The sequence below is a fragment of the Cicer arietinum genome, chromosome 7, assembly GCF_000331145.2.
Source record: "Cicer arietinum cultivar CDC Frontier isolate Library 1 chromosome 7, Cicar.CDCFrontier_v2.0, whole genome shotgun sequence".
In the NCBI taxonomy this organism is placed as follows: Eukaryota; Viridiplantae; Streptophyta; class Magnoliopsida; order Fabales; family Fabaceae; genus Cicer; species Cicer arietinum.
In genome coordinates this window covers 47,994,733-48,017,409 of record NC_021166.2, presented here as the reverse complement: position 1 = coordinate 48,017,409, position 22,677 = coordinate 47,994,733, and the positions used below count along the sequence as shown (strand labels likewise).

The 22,677-nt window shown below is 26.6% G+C and overlaps 2 protein-coding genes across 2 annotated transcripts in view; one reads left to right on the top strand and one right to left on the bottom strand.

Annotated features, from left to right (window-relative positions):
- Nucleotides 1-6,861: 6,861 nt before the first annotated feature.
- Nucleotides 6,862-9,610, bottom strand: LOC101489246 (prefoldin subunit 1). The gene is made up of 6 exons (XM_004510977.4): nt 9,452-9,610; nt 9,289-9,342; nt 7,823-7,928; nt 7,716-7,722; nt 7,515-7,599; nt 6,862-7,317 (listed from the first exon to the last, which is right to left on the bottom strand). Exons 1-6 carry the CDS (start codon nt 9,473-9,475, stop codon nt 7,207-7,209), a joined length of 387 nt encoding a protein of 128 aa, XP_004511034.1. The 5' UTR covers nt 9,476-9,610; the 3' UTR covers nt 6,862-7,206.
- An 11,535-nt stretch (nt 9,611-21,145) lies between these two features.
- Nucleotides 21,146-22,677, top strand: part of LOC101489569 (protein LATERAL ROOT PRIMORDIUM 1-like) — a 2,923-nt gene continuing 1,391 nt past the window's right edge. The window contains exon 1 of the mRNA XM_004510978.4: nt 21,146-22,127. Within this exon, the coding sequence (XP_004511035.1) occupies nt 21,455-22,127 (673 nt within the window). The 5' untranslated portion in view covers nt 21,146-21,454. The remainder of the gene's footprint in view (nt 22,128-22,677) is intronic.

Here is a 22,677-nt window from a genome sequence, read left to right as displayed (position 1 = left end):
GTCAGATTTGGAGAGTGTTGCTGATTGTGATGTAATACGTGTATAAATTGTAATTTAAATACACTCATTATTGATTGGATTATATGGTGAGGATTTTTTCTATCACAATCTCTTGAAAGTTAAAGAGGAGGAGTTGAAGGTGTAACCTAAGGAGCAAAGTTTGCAACACATCCACGTTATTAACGTAAAAATATGTGAAACTGACGCTAACACATGTAATAAATATAACAATTAAATTCTAAAATTTTAGTATTTGAAAAAAAAAATAGATTTTTATAAATTAATTTTTAATTATTAAAATTTTTAATTAAAATTTGATCTACTACTTCTCTCTAATAAGTATTAAGAGTTTGATCGTCAATATATTTTTATAAATTTACAACTTAAAATTCTTATATTCAATACAATATTATACCTTTTCATATATCCATTAAAATTTTAAAAATTCGACCACTCTAATATGTCAATTCAAGTTCCACCAATGTACATATAGATTTAATTATTTATTATAATTAAAAAATATAAACATTATTTATAAAAAAATATATATATATTGAGCCATTTATTTTATCACAAAAACAAAATATAGTAGTCTTTCACCTTCATTCGTCCATCTATCACTGAAGAACTAAAAATAATATAATCAAATTTAATGTCTTTAACACTCCTCATTAGTCATTGTTTATTAGACACATATTTAACCCATGCAGATGAGACTGGGATGTGTCCAACGAATGTCTAAGGTTGTCAAAGCAAAGGAAAAATTGACACTATTGTTTTATAACAAAAACTAGACTGCAAAGATATCACATTTAGCAAACATATCACAATTAGGTTGGTGTCTCTAAGTCACCAACTATCATTTACAGTACTCTAATTAATAAAATTCATAAAATAAAGAGAAAACTGAACTTTGGGTGCCTTCCTTATAAATAATAATATAAATATTTGTTCATCTAAATAAGCGAAGTCCCATTGAAGATATCCATTGACACTTAGAGAAAGAATGAGCCCCTTTGATATTAAAGGTGTACATGTGTCCATCATGCATTAGTGTCGGATACACGTATGACATGGATTAGAGTGTCATCCGCTGAAGAGATTAATTGACACTTAGAGAAAAGTCGTTTAACTTTGACATAAAGTTGGTGGTTTCTTTCCAGACTTTTGTGTACGAAGAGTTTAGGCTTCAAAAGTTATTCTCGATCTTTGAATGACTATTCGTATCAAACTGTCATATATTATACATTTGGGTTAGCTTACAATGAAAGTCAAATCTAGTATTCTTTTTAGACTCGTTTAATGTTTTACTTCGATGTTGATATATGGTAAACTCTATAATCTTGGCTTTGATTGTGATTGACTCATTTTGTACTTCTCATTTATTACCAAATGATGAGTACTAGATGGTCTATTCTTTTGTCACAAACTCAATATGTATTAGGCATGTCTTTTAGACGAAGAGCACGAAATGATTTACTTTTTTTTTTCTCTTCTTTTATTTTCTTGGTTTGCTATTAGACTGCAACACGTCTTATATTTGCTATCATTGAAATACCGAATAGTGCGTTGTTTTCGAACAAATATGTATTTACAATATCTCTTTTTTTGATGATGACAAATAACTATAATTTTGATGAATAATTTTTCTTTTCTTTTAACACAATAAACATTTTTATGGAACATTTCTATTCTTTTGTCACAAACTCAATATGTATTACGCATGTCTTTTAGACGGTGAGCATCAAATGATTTACTTTTTTTTTTAATCTTATTTTCTTTTCTTTTCTTGGTTTGCTATCAAAGGAAATATTATCTGCACACGTCTTATATTTGTTATCATCAAAATACCAAAGAGTATGTTGTTTTTGAACAAATATGTTTTTACAATATCTCTTTTTTTTATGATGACAAATAACTATAATTCTGATGAATAATTTTTCTTTTCTTTTAACACAATAAACATTTTTATAGAACATTTTATTAAGGGTTCTCCGTAATCTAATACAATTCAGATTTTAAAAGAAGAAAAGAATTAAATACACACAAAAATATGATATGATGTCTAGTAGAAATTTATAGACCCCTAGATTTGATAAAAATCAACTTTTAAAATAAAATCATGAAGATAAATTAAAAGATTAATAAATCAAACAATTTTTATTTGTGTCTATACTTTATAAGAACCATTAGTTCAAGAAAAATGTAATGTTTATTATTTTGATCCTTTGATGTTTCCTGAGTTATGCAAGTAGTATCTAATAAGAAAACTGGAAAGAGAAAAGAAAATATAAAAGGAAGAAAAAGAAAATGTTCTATGATACAAGAACATAACAAGAATGAACCATTTGGTAACTATCATTCGGTGATGATTAGATTAGATAGATTAAGTTAGTCTCCAAATAACATCGGACCGAGAATATAATGCAATGATTGTAGTAAGTGTATTGAATCGTTGCAAGTAATAATTAAAACGGTAATATTTAGTGTCGAACTATAAGATTGCGTTTTACTATCGAACTATGTTTAATTACTAAAATTGAACAAAAAGTTTCAGAATTAATTGAAATAATATTTAAAATTAACGAGAGTAATAGATTGAACTTTTATATAAGAAAAATATCGAGTTTCACTTTGAGTCCAACCTTGGTTTCTAATTTGATCATAGTTACTAAATTCCTTTATTGAATTATTATCGACTTTATTATTTTTGCTCTAATGTCTTAGTGACATAACATTTAATTCCAAAGTAACCCCTAATTCCTTAATGGATTTAAGATTAGAATTAAGCCTTAAAGTACAAGAATTCTCTTATTAAACTATTGCATTTATAACTAATCTAATTGGTTTCATGACCTACATCTATTCATATACTACAATATCATGAACTTCTCATCTCAAGTATTCGTAAAGTCCACTTCCGTTTCAAAATACGAATCGTAGAACATTTTAAAGTTGATCAAGCAATAAAAATCATTAAGCACATAGATGACAAAAATAATTCAATAAACTCATTCGTATAACTAGAAATCAAATTAGAAAAATAAGTGTTTCATCTTGTTTCATCTTGTTTCACTCATCCCTAACAATTAAGGTTTAGTTACTCATGACAGAGATACAAAAGATAGGGATTAAAGAATAATTACAAGAAGGATTCATGAATGATTTTTGATAAAAACTCCTCAAATGGTGTTAAGAACAGTTGTCTCTGAGTTTCTCTGTTAGGGCACAAGTCTCCAAACTTCCCAATAGTCAAAAAGATACCTAAAAAATCAGAAAATTGTGTTTTAATGTGTTTTGATGCGCAACACGCTCCCCAGGCGTGCTTCAAGCGCATTGCAACATAATAGAGACAGATTGTATAAGCATAAATGCGCTCTAGACACGCAGGTTTCGCGCTTCAGACGCAAAACCTCTTCCGTTTGATGTATACTGCATTTTATCCTCTTTTGAGTCTGAATTTGGCTCATGTGTCTTCATGAAAGTTGTAGCTATGGATCTAGCTTTCATTTGCACTTTGTTTGACTCCAATTGGACATCTACAATTCCAGATATAGTTAAAATACTCCACACAGTTCATATTGATTTCTCACTAAAATTCAGCATTGTACTAAAACAATAATTGTTGCACAAAATTCAGCACTCTCACCTATATAACTAAATCCTCTATTTCCAAGTGGCACAAATTTTGTTAACGTGTGTTTGGATACGTACATCATATGATCATCTATCTGGTTGTTACAACATTTAGTTGACTTTAAATTGTCATGGATCATCTTTCTACTTATCCACTTCCACCACCTGGACATTCCCATGACTTATTTTGTTTTGTGTTTCTTTGTTGTTTTCTTTTTTGTTATCTATTTTCTATTTTACACAATGTTGTTTGGATATTTATTTTATTCAGGTTTGGATTTTTCCATGTATGAATCTCTTGGAGTTTATGGTATTCGATTATTTTGATTGAATATCATGTTTGCTTGATTTTTTTATCGGTTGTTGTGTATACATTTTCTCTTTTGTGTTTAATGTTTGCTTGTTTCTTTTTATAACGTCAAATGAGGAGAATACTTGACAAAGTTAAGAAATTATTTGTTGCAGATATTAAGGGGAAGTTTATTCTCTTGATTATTGAGAAACTATAATAAATTTTGCCATCATCAAATAGGAGAGTACGTGATTGTATAGTCCCTTGAGCTTAGACTTAGTTTATAATAATCATTTATTAAAGTAATTGTTAAAGTCATTTTAACTCTTGGACATGTTGGACCTCAAAATTGAATTAAAATAACAAGTTTTAAAGTTTCTAATTGTGTGATTTGAATAAATTGAATTGGCATTTTAAGTTTTTAAGAAAAATAAACAACGTAATTTGAATCACCTAGTTTAATTTATTTGAATAATGTGAATTGGATTTAAGTTGAATCAAATTGCCATGTGACTTTTAAGAGTGTGATTTGAAACACATTATAGGTTGATTTGAAACACATTATAGGTTGATTTGAATCACCTAGCTAAAACTGCTTTGATTTAGATTTAAGTTGATTTGAATCAACATACAATTTTTTTCGATTTTTAGTGATTCAAATTGGTTTGCACATTACCACATATAAAAACAGTTTGTCTCCTTCATAAAGATTCATTTCTTCTCCATTTTTCTCTCAAACAAATAACTCTTTGAAAACGCTTAGAAATTCTTGGGTTTGAGTGTTTAATTGTGACAAAATTTAGCTAGGATGGTTTTGTTCTTGAGTATTTGTGGTGTTTTAAATCTTGAGGATTTCAAGGTTGCAATTGAAGAAGGAAAATAATATCATTTTTTGTCTCCTAGAAAGGAGATTCTGAGTTAGATTTGTGATTTTCTAGGTTTAAGGAAAGCTAGTTCAACGGGATTGAAGACTTTAGAGGAGATTGAATTGGAGATTGAAGGCTCAAAAGGAAAGGTTTCATCAATAGTCTAGTTTTTGAAATCAATCTCATAGTTTCTATCAATAATTCCAATAAACATAACTTTTATTTTGCAAAAAAGTTTTAAAAATGATTTTTATCTGCTACATACAAAAGAATCTATTCACCCCTTCTAAATTCAGGTAGCCATCAAGTCTAACAGAAACTTCCTATATTCAAAGAGGCTCCCAAAAAAAAGATGCATCTTATTGGTTTAGGTAATACCAATTAATCTTTATAATCATTACTTCAAGTGTATAGTCTCATACCTACCAACTTTAGACTCCCTCTCATTCTAATGTAATTTGGTTCATTCACGTGTTCTTTTGCCTAGAAATATCGCTCATGGTACGTGTCTTATGCACCAATGATCAATTCTTGCCTCATCAGCCTCGGACATCACAATATTAACATTTATACGTGTATTAGTTTTTTAAAATACTTATTAGATGGAGAACAAAAACAAATAAAACAGATGAAAGAAAATAAATAAAAGAATGAACAAAACAGCATACAAAATAAAAATAAAGAAATAAAAGTTAAATATGTTTTGGTCTATAAATATATAATATTTCGTTTTTAGTCCCTCTAAATTTTGTTTTAAATAATGGTCCCTCAAATATTTTCTATCAACAATTTTTGCCCTTCTTTTATGTCAACTCATGTATCATTTAAATTTTTTAATGATTTTTTACAGTCATATTTATGACATTATTAGAATCTTTGCTACAAAAGTTTTGGAGGCTTGTATATGATGGTGCTACTTGTGTAGTGTCATTGAATTGGATGTTGTATTATGTTTTACTGATGGTGCTACTTTCAGTGGTTTGGAAGAGGGAAATATTGGTGGAGTTTTAGTTGGAGGGGACACTTTCTGGTTTCTATGGCTAATGTCATTTAAAATTTGGTGTTTAATTTGTTTTCACTGCTTAAGTAATTTGGTCCATACATAACATTTGGGGGTCAAAATAATTTGTTGTGTATTGTTCACTTAAGGTTAATTTGTATGTAAATTGACTTGCTTAGGAGTCTACATAAATGTACTTAATGAATTGTTTGCACAGTTATATGCAAATGGAATTTGCTTTAGCTGTTTTTTTATTATTTTTATTTGAAGACTCTTCTTGAGCAACTTTTTATTGTTTTTGCATTCTTATAGGTTCCTCGAGGAGAAAAAAAATATGCTTTCTCACTATCCTTCTGGCTTAAATCATGATTTTTTAAATCAACACAGGTCCATTTTTAAAAATAAAATTCAACACAAATCCAAACTTTTACAACTTAATACTTCTACTAATTGAGGATATTGTGGCAGATAAAAATTGAATGGTTTCAAGGAATTTATTCAGTCAAATGGAGCAATATTGTCTTCTTCATATTGCTATTGGATTTCAAATGCCAAAACTAGTATTGTGAGTTTAAAAATCAGATATAAAACTAGTTACTGATGTAACAGATTGTGTAATCAAAAGTAGTTAGTTATGTGGTTTGGTTTTAAAAGCCAAATAGATTAAATTATTATTATATGAATGTAGATTGATTACATGAAGAACATAGCAACACTAGACACGCATGATTGTTTACATGTTCATCACGCTTTCCATAAACCTATTTTTATGTTATGTAAAATAAACAAATTGATGTTTTCGGCAGAACATATATTGCACTAAATGATTCATAAATGGAAAAAAGAAACACATCATTGTGTCTTGTCATAAATCAACCTTTCAAAATGATCATTAAATCTAGGTCTTTGAAATGAGTTCTGTTATGAACTCCCAAACTTTTTCAGACTAGTTATAAACCACCCAACCACTACATCAAGCGCAGAGACATTAACACTACTTAGTACATGTTTGAATTGGCAAAGAGGTACATGTTTGAATTGGGAAAGAGGTTGACAGAGTCACGATGTGTCACTTGATTTTGGAAAAAATTAAACTTTGGAGCTTCAACAAGATCACAGCACTACTAGTTTTATCAGATTGATTGTGATTCCAAACATTGGATGTTTAGAAATTATCTCCATAAGTACATGGCATACAGCTATTAAGAATACCCTAACATGTACCAAAAACACGACCATCTATTATTCTGAGTTAAGATAAATTACAACCAAACCTATGAAGACAACATTTCAAGAAGGATTGAAAACCATCCATGAAGGCATGAAGGAAGCAATAGATATCCTCACAGTTTCACATATTAAATTCTTCTATTCGCGCAAATGCACTTGAAAATCCTCCACTGCCAGTCAATTTACACATTCATCGACATAATTTGACGAGCAAGACCAGGATCTTGTTGTAACAGCTCTCTCAAATTGTTTTCCACCTCTGAAATCTGCTTCTCCAAGTATTCTCTTGAGCTCTGTCCAAAGCCATTTTTTCATTCAGATATCATGGGAACTCAATACTATTTTAGAAATTTAACTAAAATAGTTATTTTTTTCTCACTCTTGAAATTTAATTTTCTTGCTTTCAACTTTAGAAATTCAAAAACACTTTAGTTATGAAAAATGATGACAGAATAAAAATTTCCAGGAAAGTGAAAGGAAGGACATATACTTGTAATGAGGTAATTGAAGCTTCACTATCCTTAAACTTGTTCTCCTGTTCATTCATTAGCGTTGCCTTCGTCTCCAATACAAACCTGGCCATGATGTTAAGAGTGTATTAGAGTAATGTCACTTATATTTTCTAAACAGTCCATAACTGAAGTTTTTGTTCTCTATTGCGTAGCATGTTCAAATAGGCACCGCAACTCACGTTTTCCCTGCAAAAACAAAAATATATTGAGTCATCATATTTCTGAAGAAAACTAGGGTATCCACTAAATGCATCTGCAATACAATTCTACAGACATTTTAACATACCAATAGATTTGTAAACATTAGTATCGTCAGGAACCTGCTTCAGCTCCTCCATTGTCAAAAAAGCACGCTTCTTTTCTGTTTCTTTGGAACGTATTTGGTTTTGCACCTGCAAGCCAGGGGATAATATAAACTTCAAGAGTCTCAAGCCACCCCTGATCAGCACATAACTCCCAGATGCAAATTACAAATGCTAAGGTTCTCCTATCTGATTTGTTTAACATTAACACTTCTAAATAAATAAAATGAAGAATTCTCTTTCAGAATTCAGATATAAGTATTCACTGTCAGATTTATGCAAGTCAGCAATATGTAGTTATTTAGTCCATCTTCTATAACACAACACCGTCTTCAACTCTAAATCCTTTGGAACCAGAAGAGCACAGTACACATAGGCAAAATCAACAAAAAGAACAACTTAATTTTAATTTCTCTTCTTTTATTATTATGTTAATGTATATTGAATTATTAATTAACTGTGTCTACACTGAGCTTGAGCAAAATCTACTGGTAGTGAGAAATGAGCAAACTCTTGAACATGCTGCAAAAGACTGTCATTGATTAACGAAACGGTTTAGCATATGATTATTAGAATCGACCCAAACTCAGGCTTGATAAAGAAAAAACTCAAATTTAAAGGAAATCTCTTCAGTACCTTTTATTTTTTACGAAGGTACTTTGACCTTTACTTATTAGCATCCAATATTCAAAATATCTATCACAATATAAAATATAAATATAAATATAAAGCATAAACTAATTTGAGTCCACTACATACGCATACTTCCAAGTTCCAATTGTATTTCACCATCTTCTCATGTTATAACGTCACTTCTTAAAACTTGTTTACATTGTGACAAGATAGTTCAATATTGAAAGTCTCACATTAAGGTTATTAAACACTTAATTAGTTAATTTTACATTTCAAGTTAACAGGTGACTAAAGATCTATTTGAGCTTATCTACTGGTATAAGTACTTGTTAGACTATTTTGAAGAGCTTATTAAAATAGCTTATGCTGCTTATTTCTATAAGTTCTCCAAGATAACTTATATGAAAACAAATTGGCTACATTTTATCTTTTATTATAAAATTAACTTACAAATAAACACTTATACAATAGTAATCTTAATCACTAATTAGTACTAAGATTCTATAAAGCACTAACACTAACACCGGACAACATGCAGAAGTAGATAATAATTTAAAGTACTAATTAAAAAAATAGAAATGATTGAATGTAACCACATATGTCAGTGTTGTATCGGCGCCTTCAATATGTTGTGCCGGTGCTATATAGCTAATTACTACCACTACCCTCATAGAAACAGAAGGGTGCCCAAGATAATTCCCAGAATAAAGTTAAGTTATTCAGCTAGATTTAAATGAAATTCAAATCAATAATAACGATAAAGATGATAAATAAAAATAATAATAGCATCTACTAATGAATAAAGATTTTGACAAACCTGCTTCAGTTTCCTTGTAGTTTCTATCATGCGACCTTGAATTTCAACGAACGCCTGCATTTTTATGGATCAATCATGAAAAACAAAATGGTAAGAGAAATAAGAAGGAGCGTAAATAAAAACATCAAATGGAAATAGAATATAAAAGGAATTGAGTTGTTACGGTTTTGATGGATTCGTCTGCCATCGGAATCAATGGAATGGATAAATCTTCGATTGGAAAACGAAGTGCAGATTTCAACTATCAAAACCCTAACGTGACCGGATCAAGACTCGAAAGGAAGGAGAAGAAAAAAATGGTCGTAACATAGCCCTTAAAACGCACCGTTTTATGTTAATTATAAAATTAATTATGATTTTGTGGATTTTTTTATATTAATATCCTACTTTACAAATTTTTACATCAAATTGTCTTATATTAAAAATAAAATACCAAAACTCTAAGTTAAAAATAAATTATCAAATATCTTAAACATTTATCTAGGTTTGTGACATGATGAAAATTTTATTTAGGCCATCGCATCATATGAATACGATCATGTAGTCATGTAGAAAAAGAAATTCACTATTTTAATAATTATTATTTATTAAATTAAAAATAATTAAAATATTTAAAAAATAAAAATATTATTAATAAAATACATTAAATTTAATAAGAAGAAAAAAATTGTGCGATTAATTAGATGTGCCAAAAAAAAATTTAACAACTCTTTTGTATTATATAGATAAATTTATGTTATTATAATAATTCTATTACATTTTACAAATAAATTATCCACTTAATTCTATTTTGTTATTGTACACTCACTATTAGAAAATGAAACATATGAGTTTCCACTTCTAACTGAAGTTTTTTTCTAAATTCAAAAGTTCTTTATCACTCAAACTAATCAAATGTTGGTATTATAAACTCTTATTAATTTGATAAATAAGAGAAGGTAAACTTTTGTTTTTACTTTTAACTAATTATATATCATCATATGTTAATTTTTTAAGTAGCTACAATCAAAAATAAAATATTTTAAGGATTGAAATGTTTTAATAGATAAAATGTATAAATTAAATATCTTTAAATTAAGTCTTTTATATATTTATTTTAAATTTTTATCATCTAAAGAATCTTAGTTTTTAGAAAAAATAATAAGTACTATGTTATAGAGCATCCATAACTCTTGACACTTATTTCTTGGTTGTTCTAGTAATATTCGGTGTTGGCAAAAGACTTCTATTTGGCCAATTGTGAATTCACTTGTTTCATGATATTCTTGTACAGGTTTGGAAGCATATGAATGATGATCAAATGCCCATGTTTATGATGATTGCATGGAGTATATATGGAAATATAAGGAATGTCAAACTTTGGGAGGGAAAAACATTTTCAGTCAAACAACATTGGTATTCAAGAAATGCATTACGTGTGGGGGAGAAATGCACAAGATAAATTTGTTATGGGGATAACACGTTGATCTCATATGAAGATCAAGCAAATGAATGTGAAAGTTTATGAATCGTAGATCCTCCAAAATTAAAACTATGTACCTATATTGGATGCATATCTAATGTCGATATTCAATTGATACTTGCAAATACGTATCCAATAAATATGTTGCAAGCTTTTAGTTAGATATCACTTGTTGGTCTGAATAATGTTCTTTTTAAGTTGAATTGTAAGCAAGTGGGGGATGATATATGATAAATCTAATTTTATAGGATTTTAAGATGGTATATAGTATATACTCTCTATTTTATCTTATTTTATGATTTTGATTCAAACTTATTCTTGTTATTTTTCATATTTGTAGAATTGATCATAAGATAATTCATATTGGTAAAATTTACTATGTTTTAAGTGAAAATGATGAAGTTGGAAGTTCATAATATTCATAAAGTCTACCTATAACATGCAAAAACTACTACAATAAGAATGTATAATATTTGTAAAATCTAATAAATTTTAGTATGACATTTCTTGGATGGGTACTATTAAAAAAATATAAGAGAATACGGACTATGTCGGTTAAATGGTCATACTAAAAAATATTGTTCAAATGTTACAGACAAATATAGTTAATCTACGTAATTTAAAATTTGTGTTGTTGTTGTTATATATATATATATATATATATATATATATTGTTAATTTAAAAAAACTCATTTTAGGAAGTCGCATTTGTAAATTCGAACTTCTTTAAAGAAGTCGTCATTTGCAAAGGTAACTTATAAGTGATGTAGCTAAATATCACTAGAAGGGGGGTTGAATAGGGATTTTGCTGTTAAAAATAAATTCTAAGTGTTTTTAAAAACTATCCTCTCGCTGAGGATGGCTAGCTCGAGGATGGGATTTTTGAAATCGTTAGATCTAAGTTGAGCAAAAGAGTAGGAGTAGAATATGAGGGACACACACACAATTTTATACTGGTTCACCCAAAGATGGCTACATCCAGTCCTCACACCCTTGTGAGATTTCACTAACTTTCAAACAGATCGATCCTCAACCCGAGGATGATTACAAACTGTGTATTCTCAAGCTTCACCAAGCTTACAATCAATTTTCAAATATTTTCAAGCTTCACTCGCTAGGAAATTACAAAGTAGTATGAGAGCGATTGATACTTAATACATTCTCAAATGATATACAAAGATATAGTGTAGGATCAAAGAAAGTAAGAAGTGATGGTGTTTTGCTCTTGATAGCTTTAAGATGCTTGATCTTTTTATGCAAGTGTGTTGTGTGTGTTCCAATGGAGAGCTTGTTTGCATTTTATAGAGATCCAAGCCATTGATGACCGTTGGAGTTTATTTCAAACATTCCAAGTCTTTCATCATATTCACGGAAGTGACATTACAACCATCCTCACTTTTCTTGTAACTTGATCTTGACAAGTCCTTGTCAATTCTCTTTTATCAGCAATGCACAGCTGTTATTTGACCATGTGAGCTGCATTTTTCGAATACTTTAAGGTCTAGGTTGGTTTCACCTTTTGAGGTGATGTTGACAAGAGAGAGAAAGCTTAGCCTTTAAATTAGCCTTCACATGTGATCTTCCATTTTTGGCTTGTTTCAAGTTGTCTTTCTTCAACTTGACTTCTTTATGTATATATTCATGCAAACACATTTAATAGTCCGATTTTAGCCTTTGCACATGCTTGAAGAGTTGCTTTCAATTTTGTTGGCCTATCATCTGCCTATTCTGCCATCCTCTGCATACTAGATCTAGTTGTTCTTGTCTTTTTCTTTTAGGCCTTTCAACTTCTTTATTTCAAATACTTTTACTTATTCATTCTTTGACTTTATTGTTCATTTCTTTAATGAATAAAAGCATTTGTACTGGTGTGGTCATAAGTTGGGTAGATCTGGAGATTTTCCACTTTGCAGCCCATCCTCACGTGGTTTTCTTGATCATATGTCATCCTCACGTGGTTTTCCATCATCAGGCCAGAATCATATTTTCCTTTTTTTTGCCTTAATGATTAATGACCTATTATCTTATATGAATATACTCAAGAGTACATGTTAGTCATTAACCACAATCATAATCTCTTAAGTAATTTTGTTATCATTAAAATCATTTGAGAGATTTTGTCTCAACAATAAGTACACACAAAAATGTATTTTGATATATAATTTTCAAAATGGAGTAGTTTGATAAAAAAATTTAAAATTAGATTATTGAAGAAAAAAACTTCAATTTTTTATTAAATAAATTTACTAATAATGTTGATCACATAAATTATAAATAAAATAATTAAATTTTGCATATTAGAAGTTTTTTTAGTTTTTTTTTTTTTTTTGTTAAAATTTTTTTACAGTATTTCATTCATAATAATATGTTGAGTAAAAGTAACGTTAATAAAAACATAGAAACAAAATATATGATCGCTTTAATAAGAGTATTAGTAGTCTCATTTGTTAGTCTCATATGATCGCTTCAATACTTCATTTTTTACAATTAGTGAAAAGTAAACGTCTATAATCTTAGATAATAACACTGAATTCGGAAGCATTACATTTGGACGCTATGAAAAAAGCCTATCATATATAATTTTGGAATTGAACTCGAAATCAATGGAACCCAATTAGATTATGGGCTGATGTAAGTGGTAGCAACAAACCATCCTACAAATTATATACCCACACCCAAGGAGAGAGTATAATGTTCACATTTAATCTATACAACATGAATAAAAAGTTAATCTATTTCTTAAATTATATTTAATGATTAATAAATTGAGTCATTAAAATACAAAAAAAAATCATATTAAATGGGAAATAATTTAGAGATATTATTATAAAATAGAAAATGAATTATTTCTTTTTATTTTTATTTCATCCAAAAAATATGAATTACTATTATTTCAATAAATATAAATTAATTTTAATTATATTTATTTTTAAAAATACAATACTTTAAAGTGGTCTACATTTATACAGTTACATTTATTTTAATATAATTTATCAAATGAAACCTATACAAAATAAGAGAGATAGAAAATATAACTACCTAACTAGTCTATGTAAACATCAATTTCGAAGCTCCATAAGGTGGTGCATACAACATATGATATTTAGTGCATGTTAAATGTTAAAGATCCATTTACGAAAAATTGATTAAACAATAAAAATATAAAATCATATTTAAATTCAAAAATTACAAATTATAATATTTATTTAAAATAATTATATAAACAAAATCAATTTTACTTAAAATAACTAAATATATCAAACTCAGTTTTACAATTAATCTTGAGTATTCTATTTAGTAAAATTTATTGATAATTTATAATTGATAGTTGTTAAGTTAGTTTAATATTTGATAAAATTAATAGTTCAATAATTTAAAGTGTAAGTTGACACAAAATAATATTTTTAATTAAAAACAAATTTTATCAAATAATATTTAAAATATTTTAAAAATAGTAATTTAAATTTTTTTAATTTAAAATTCATCAATTTAATATTTTTATTTATTTATCTATTTATTTAAAATAAATAATTTTAAATTATAGTAATAAATTATTTATTAATTTATTTAATTAATTTAAAATTATAATAAACAAATAATTTTAAAATTATTTATTTGAAGATGTAATTAATAAATTATAAAAAACATAGTAACAATAATAAAAATACAATCAAAAGAAAAAATATAAACTATAAACTTATAATTCAATTTTCAGTTTTGCGAAACGTGTAACCAAACTAAAGTGAAAGATCACATTGTAGATTAGCTTATTGTAATTTGTAAAAAAAAAACAATTATGTGAGTGGTGTAATATTGTATAAGTTCGAGAAAGGAATCGTGAGTATTGGCACACACTAACACTATTATTGTTGGGGAAAGTGCGAAAGACGAAAGTAGGGGCCAACTTTTTTGATATAGCAAACTAGTGTTATTATAGGGTTGTTATAGGTATTAGGGGATACGGGCTATGCCTATTTATTTCCAATAAGGCATATCTATGATGCTATTACCTATTAGGGTTAGGTTAGGCTGTGATCATGACCTACCTATACTCTAAACTCTATATAAGGTCCATTATAGATTACAGCATGGTCCCCCTCCTTTTCACTACTTTCTTTTCTTTCTAGATCACAATATCCGGAAATGATTTGCCGATGCTTGTTTTTTTTTTTTTTTTACTTACATAATTAGGATAATTTATTTAAATAATTTTTTAAATTATTAAAATATTTCATACTGAAAAGCTTCAAGTATTTGTGATATATTAATATGTCATCAAAATCTCATAAGAGAAAATATAGATAATTTGGTATTAAAGACTATTTTTAATATTAATTTTATTAGAACTTTTTTATAAAATTTGTGATATTTTTATAAATGGATTATATATATATATTAATTTGAAAAAAATTAATTTTTTTAAAATTTGCTTTAAGAAAATTATTTTTGTAAAATTGAATTTTTTTTAAAGAAGTCGTTACTTCCAAATACGACTTGTAAGTGAAATAAAAATAAAGTAAATACATAATTTTGAAAATATCATATTTTAATAAAATTTTAAAAAGTAAATTATTAAAAAAAAAACTCTTAATTTATCGGAGAAGAAAGAAATTGCTAGCAACAAGATCAATTTTATTTATGAACAAAATTAATTTGTCCCAGCAAGGTAGAAAATATTTTGAATTCATTATACACTTATAAAAAGAATTTATATTTACTTTCATCCAATAACATTAACAATCTATAAAATTTAATATCTATCTTTTTATTATACACCAAAATTGGAATTGTCACATGATCAAATATTGTACCTTCACTTAATTATTCAATTAATTACTTTATTAAAGATATAGTATTTTGGTCAATAAATTAAATTTAATACAAAATTTATTACATTAAACAAACAATTTAAGGAATGTATAAATCTCTAATTAATAACACTTAATAGTTAATATGAGACAAATTATATATAAAAGAAATGAGACGACAAAAGAGTATATTTTCGTGCAATGGAAATTAAAAGTGGCAACCGCATGTTATTAAATTTAAACTTTAATAAGTTTTTGATAATTGCTAACACAAAACTTTTAGTTTTTAGCATAAGTAAAAATAAATATTTATTTTAAGTATCTGCAAATATACTTTCTTTTACTTCTCTTCTTTGTTATTTTTTGTTTGTCCCTTAGTATTTTTTATGTTGGAATAAATTATTGTAATATATAAAACATTTAATTTTAATTCCTCCAATATAAGTACATAAAGATTAATATTAATATGTTAAATTATATATTTAATCCCTTAATTTATTGTGTTTTTATTTTGGTTTTGTAGTTTTTTTTTCTTTCAATTTTGATCTTTTAATTTTTTTTTGTTATATTAGTTATTTTTGTTAACTTTTAATTTAAAATATTAATGTGTAACTTTTGTATTATTTACGGCGAGTGAAATGAGATCAAAGTAAAATCTAAAAAAAAAGTTTTAAAATCTAATATAAAAAATAGTTTTCCTTTTTCTTTTTTCTGCTTATTCTTTTTCCCAAATTTAGAGTTAATAATGATTTTCTTCTCCTTAATCATTATCATTCTATGATTTCCCAAAACTGAAAATGTCCAATGGTTTCTTTCTCTCAAATTAATGATAAAAGAGTTTGTATATGCACTCTTATTAGAAATAATGAAGTTAATTTGAGTTGAAATAGTTAGTTAGATGATGAATTAGTTAGTTGGCTGATTAAATTCAAATGTGTTCTATAAATAGTGTTATTGTCTTAATTTTTTTGTTATTGTTTTGCAATCTTTCAAATCAATTAATATGAAATATTTGAAAAAAATTATTTGTGTATTAAACTCTCAAATATAAAATTCATCTTTAACTCTATAATTATGTGATTGTTAATATTATTTATTATATTCAATTTTCATATATGATACAATTGTAAAATTATAATGTTTCTTTTCTTTACATTTAATATGTGTGAATTTCGTCACTATAATTCTACATTAATAATATTCATATTGTTGCAACTTTTTCTTAGGTCATCCACAATTGTAGTTCTTCCCCAAGCAAGCAACATCCTCTGTAAGCAGCCCCATTGTGGTGGAAAAAAGTCGAGCTTCCATATATGAATGATTTGATTTCTCTCTTTACTTTTTTAAAGGTTCTACTTGATAAACTGAATTAAAATAAATAAATATTATTGAAATGTAATAATATAGAGTTATTGGTGAAATCTATTTAATAATTTTTTTAGCGGGTGAGTTGGAGAGAGTGATGTTTATTAAGCAATATTATTAAAAAAAATTACTATTTTTATCCCTACATGTAAGATCCTCTTGTAAACAATTTGTTCTTTTCATATAACAGCATTACTTTTTCACAAAAATATCTCTAACTAAATTTAAAGAATTAAAAGTCAAATCATATTTCTCTCAAAATAATTAGATGATAGTTTTGAAAAAAGAATGTATATTATTAACAAATTTAATATAAAAAATAATTTTTAATTCTTGTACATTGATCAAAAGAATCTCTTACATATAAGGACATATATAGTATAAAACAAGTGATGTGTTCATACCATACTCGTTTGAACACCCAAATATGCAAGTTCAAATGTATATCATCTTATGAAACCTAAATATGTACTACAAGTACGATACAATATAAATATGTGAAATTTTTTAAATTTAAGATACAATGCAACTTAGACACATTAAATAAATATTTTATTAAAAAAGTTAGGGATATGAACACTTGTTAACAAACTAAATATAAAATTTTTCAATTTATAAATATATTAAAAGTCATGTTTTCAAACCCATTAAAAGTCAAAATTTTGTTCTTTTTTTACGTAAAACTTCTATTTTTAATTGTTTAGACCCAAAAAATTATATACACGTGAAATGCCTGTAAAGAAAGAAACAATTATCATTCTTCATTAATATATAAGTATGATGATAATAATTTTTATATATATTTTAATTGATGTTTTTTTACTCATTTAATTGATGTGTTTTGTTTACTCAAATTTTAATTAATGTGTTAGAATATTAATAAAAATAACATTAAAATAATTTAAAATAAGTATTGTCTTTATGTATTAACCAACAATTCAAAAGCATTTTTTTATTGTCTTTTCATTCACTATCAATATCCATAATAACACATAGTTCTTAAGTTTGGTCTATCTACCGACAATTTTTTCAATTCAAGAAATTCAACAACATCTTAAAGTGTATTACTTATATCTTGATTGATGTTCAAAAACTCCAACTCACATTTTTTATTCCCCTTGTCTTTCATAGAATATGTATTATGTATAATCATAAAGAATATAAAAAATGTCAAATAATTTTTTCAAAAAAAATAATAAACAATAAACTCTAATATTTCTAAAATACCTAATTGTGAGTGTTTGTGAAATTTTATAATCAAATACGTATCTAATATGGTTATATTCTAAATCCTTAGAGATGCCTCTTGTTCTTGTTCTTGTTCTATTTTCAACTAAAATAAATATTCAATAAAAAAGGTTTTAATTGTAATTTTGATATATTTATTTTTATTAATTCACGAAATTAGTCCATCTATTTTAAAAGTCGATAATTTTAATATTTTTCTCTGATTTTTTAATTAAAAAATGACGATTTAACGTAGTTTAAATAACGTAAGATACTATTTTATGATAGAAAATCATCAACCAATATTAATTATTTATATATCATTAATTAAATTAAAAATGAAAAAAACTTATAAATTATATTATATCGCTATTTTTTTAATTTTATGAATGTTAATCATTTTATATCATCATATTATATGACACATTATTTAAATTATATTATATCGCTATTTTTTTAATTAAAAAAATCCAAAACAAACACAAAAATTATTAATTCTAAAACTAAAAAAATTAATTTCGTCAACTAATAAAAATAAAAGTACTAAAATTACAATTAAAAAAAAACTAACTTCTTCCGCAATGAATTAAAAACCAAACGTGCAAGAAACTGATAACATAAGTCTATTCATATAGGCAACGCTAGAAACCTCAAATGCTTTTGTTAAGAAACATTTATTAATACTATAAAAAAAAGCATTTATTGGTCAAATATTTTTTGGGGGTAAATTTTAGTTAAAGATTAAAGAATTGAAACTAAAAAATGTTATTATAAAACTATAACATTAAATATTTTAATAAATTGCTATTAATTAAATAATTAAAATCACAGTAGATTCATAAATATTAGTTGTCCTACTTGTGTAAGTTTCTCTTCTTCTTTTTCTATTTAAATAAATAATTTTCACACAAAAATATTTTTCTTTCATATATTATTGTTGTGATTTCGTCGTCCGACGTTTTTTTATTCGTCATATTGGGGCAATGTTTTTTGGTTTCCTATCATGTTACAATGTTCATGTTGTTCATATTGACAAAGTAGCTTTGATTGAATACAAATTTCAATTAATAATTTTAACGTCATCAACGTTGCATATTTGGAGGTAGACATATCAAAACGGATTAGCCCATATGGGCTTGTCTGTCCAACCTATTAAAACATAGGGTTTGATCCTAATAATTTAAGTATGGTTTCTTCTATGACTTTTTCCCCTAATTCGAACAAATCTGTTGTCTAGTCGGACTAACCCGTATGGTTACCAGATAGCTCGCAACCTGCATAACCAATTTAAAAACAAAAAAAAGTTGACCCAAAGGAGATCAAATTCAATTATCCATCCATGACCTAAGAGTAACACTAATTTAAATTGAACTAGATATCGGTTTATAATTTACACTCGTTCAAATTGATTCATTCTTAATGTATTTCTAGTATACCATAAAAAAAAGCATGAAAGAAGACTTTTAAATTAAAAGAGATGCAAACCAATTTTAAAAAACTAAAAATATAATGTTCAACAAAATGTACAGGTTATCCACTAGCTCACAGTCCACCCAAGACCGGACTTAGATAATATTTTTTAGTCTGTATTAAAATAAGGATTTTTGCCCCGACATGAGAAAGCTTGCAACCCATTAGGGTCAGCCCTAATCGAGCTAGATAGCTCATTTTGATAGGTCTTTCAAGAAGTATGAGTACTTCTCATACACTTAAATTTTGTCATATTTATAGACACTTTGTCATTTTGTGATATGTTTTTGTTTATTCTACCCATTTGAATAAATAAATATAGTTTGTAACTCAAATCTATACATAAATATACGATTTTGTGTGGCTTTTTTATCTTTTCAATTTTATCGTTTATTTAAGTACTTTAATTATGATTTTACTTTTATGCATTTAATTAAATAACTAATTTTTTTAAAATATGTATGTCTATATAAAAGAATATTGAGTTTTGATATAGTAACATTTTTTCTTCTTTCAATTTTATTATTTATTTAAATTATTTTATTTACAAATTTATATTTTTTACTAATTAAATAACTAATTTTTTTGAATAATTTAGTTGCATTGTTATTTGAATAACACAAAGTCTTACACAAGCACCTATAATAATATATCAAACACAACCGATGATGTGACATAGAAAAAAAAATTAATAGTACTTAAATACATTTTTATCTTATTATTTTGTCTTATTCACAAGCTTGATTTCTGTATATTTAAAATTTGCTCTTTTAAGTCTTAATCTTTAAAATGACTTACTTTTAAGGTTAAATTTTAATGATACGTCAAGTGGATTTTTATATAACAATAATAAAGTTGATGAAAGTTGATGACGGTGTTTCAAAATATACATTAATCTATATAAATAAAGCAACAAAATTTGGTGTAAAACAGTGTTAGCTGAATTTTAATTTAATAACTTATTTTAATATCAACACAATTGTCAGAAAATATTTCACTTGTGAAATCATCTAAAATTCAATCTTAAATGTATAAATAGAAAATATCTTTTATATTTTAAAAATTGATGGATTGAATTCATCAATTCAAGAAACTTTATATTTAAACGGATTAAACATATTAGTGTTTATTTTGTATCCTTTATTATTCAATAAAAGAGAGAAACACAAAAGAAATTAGTTGGAAGAAATTTAAATGGTAAGATATAAACTTTATTATCTCATATAAAAATCACACATGAGAATATTTATTTTCCTCACAATCAATATCACTTTTACTTATTTTACACATATTAAACTTGATGAATTTAATTTATATAATTTAAATTCAGAGTAATTTTTTTATTTAATTTAATTTTAATATAATTATAATTTTTTAGTCAATTTTGTAGTTAAATATACATATAAATACTTATTAAAGAATATTTTTGTTGTGACTCTAAAAATTTAGAGATCCATTGGATTGCACCTCTTGAATATCCTTTAGAGTAGAGATCAAAATAAGTGTATTAAAAAATATGTGACTCACATTATTTGTATAAAAAAGTAACTACTACTCTTATTCCTAAGATCAAAGAATTTGTAAGTGGAGATTCAGTGTCAGAATTCAAACCTGTTGCAGAATTGGGTTTCTGTTCCAAAATCTTCCTATTCTCAATCCTACTCACACATACAATCATACATCAAAATTTTCATCCAACAGAATCTCAATCAAATCCTCCTCCTCCTATCTTCACATTCTCCTTACAAAATAAAATCTCCACAAAAAACACAAACACAAACACAAAACAAACAAAAAACAAAAACAAAAACAAAAACAAAAACCTTGTTGCAAAATGAACATGTTAGGCTTAAGAGACCTAGTTCTCATAGCTCAAACTCCATCATCTCTTCATCACCAACAAAACCAACCCATTTCATCAGATCACCATGCCAACCTTCCCTTACCTTCATCCTCAGCTCTAAGTGTTGGTCTTGGAATTTTCCCACTACTAACAACAATGCCAAACTCTCATAACAACCACAACAACAACATTCAAGACTCAAACTTTTGGAACCTCAAGATGTGCCAACCACCAACAAGAAAAGGGGTCGAAGAAAATGAAGAAAAGAACAAAATTTCGATGATGGGTTGCGATGAAAATGGTGGGATTAATTATGGTGGTGAGTTTAGGGTGTGTCAAGATTGTGGAAACAGAGCTAAGAAAGATTGTAGTTTTAAGAGATGTAGGACTTGTTGCAAAGGTCGTGGATTTGATTGTAGTACTCACGTGAAGAGCACGTGGATACCAGCTTCGTTGCGACGGGACCGGAATATGGTGGTGGCTGATGGTGGTGGTGATAGTGATGGTGGTGTTGGTGGTGGTTCTAATGGAAGTAAGAGACAGAGGATTTTGGTGTCATCATCACATAATAATAATAATAATGCTGCTACTTCTCATAGTTCTAATTCTAATGCTACTACAACAAGAAGTTTGAGTTTGGATATAACTAGTTCTTGTCATCAAGGTATTTTCATTTTTTGTTCCATTATTAGCAAATATTAATGGGTTCTTCCAATTTAAAATTTCATGTTAGGTTGAGAATTTTGCTTAGTAACATTTTTTTTGTTTACCACTAGAGAAACTTGAAATAGGGGCCAAGATTTAGAGACAAAAAAAAAAAAAAAAAAGAAAACTCTTTCTCTAATCTAATTTCAATTATTTTTAGTATCCGATAGGATTTATTGGAAAGAGTATCTCCATTGTAAATATTAATATTATGAATATTTTGACAAGAAAAATTTAAAAAAGGGGCGAAGATTTAAAAAAAAAAAAAAAAAAAAAAGCAAAATCTTTCTCTAATCTAATTTCAATTATTTTTAGTATCCGATAGGATTTATTGGAAAGAGTATCTCCATTGTAAATATTAATATTATGAATATTTTGATTAGAGTGTGGTTTTATCTTCAACTTCCTCATGACTCTATTCTCTTAATTTCCCTATTTCAATTTTTAGTACTCTTTAAGATTGCCTTCTTGTGATCTAGATGTTATTGGTTGAAATCTTTGAAAGAGTG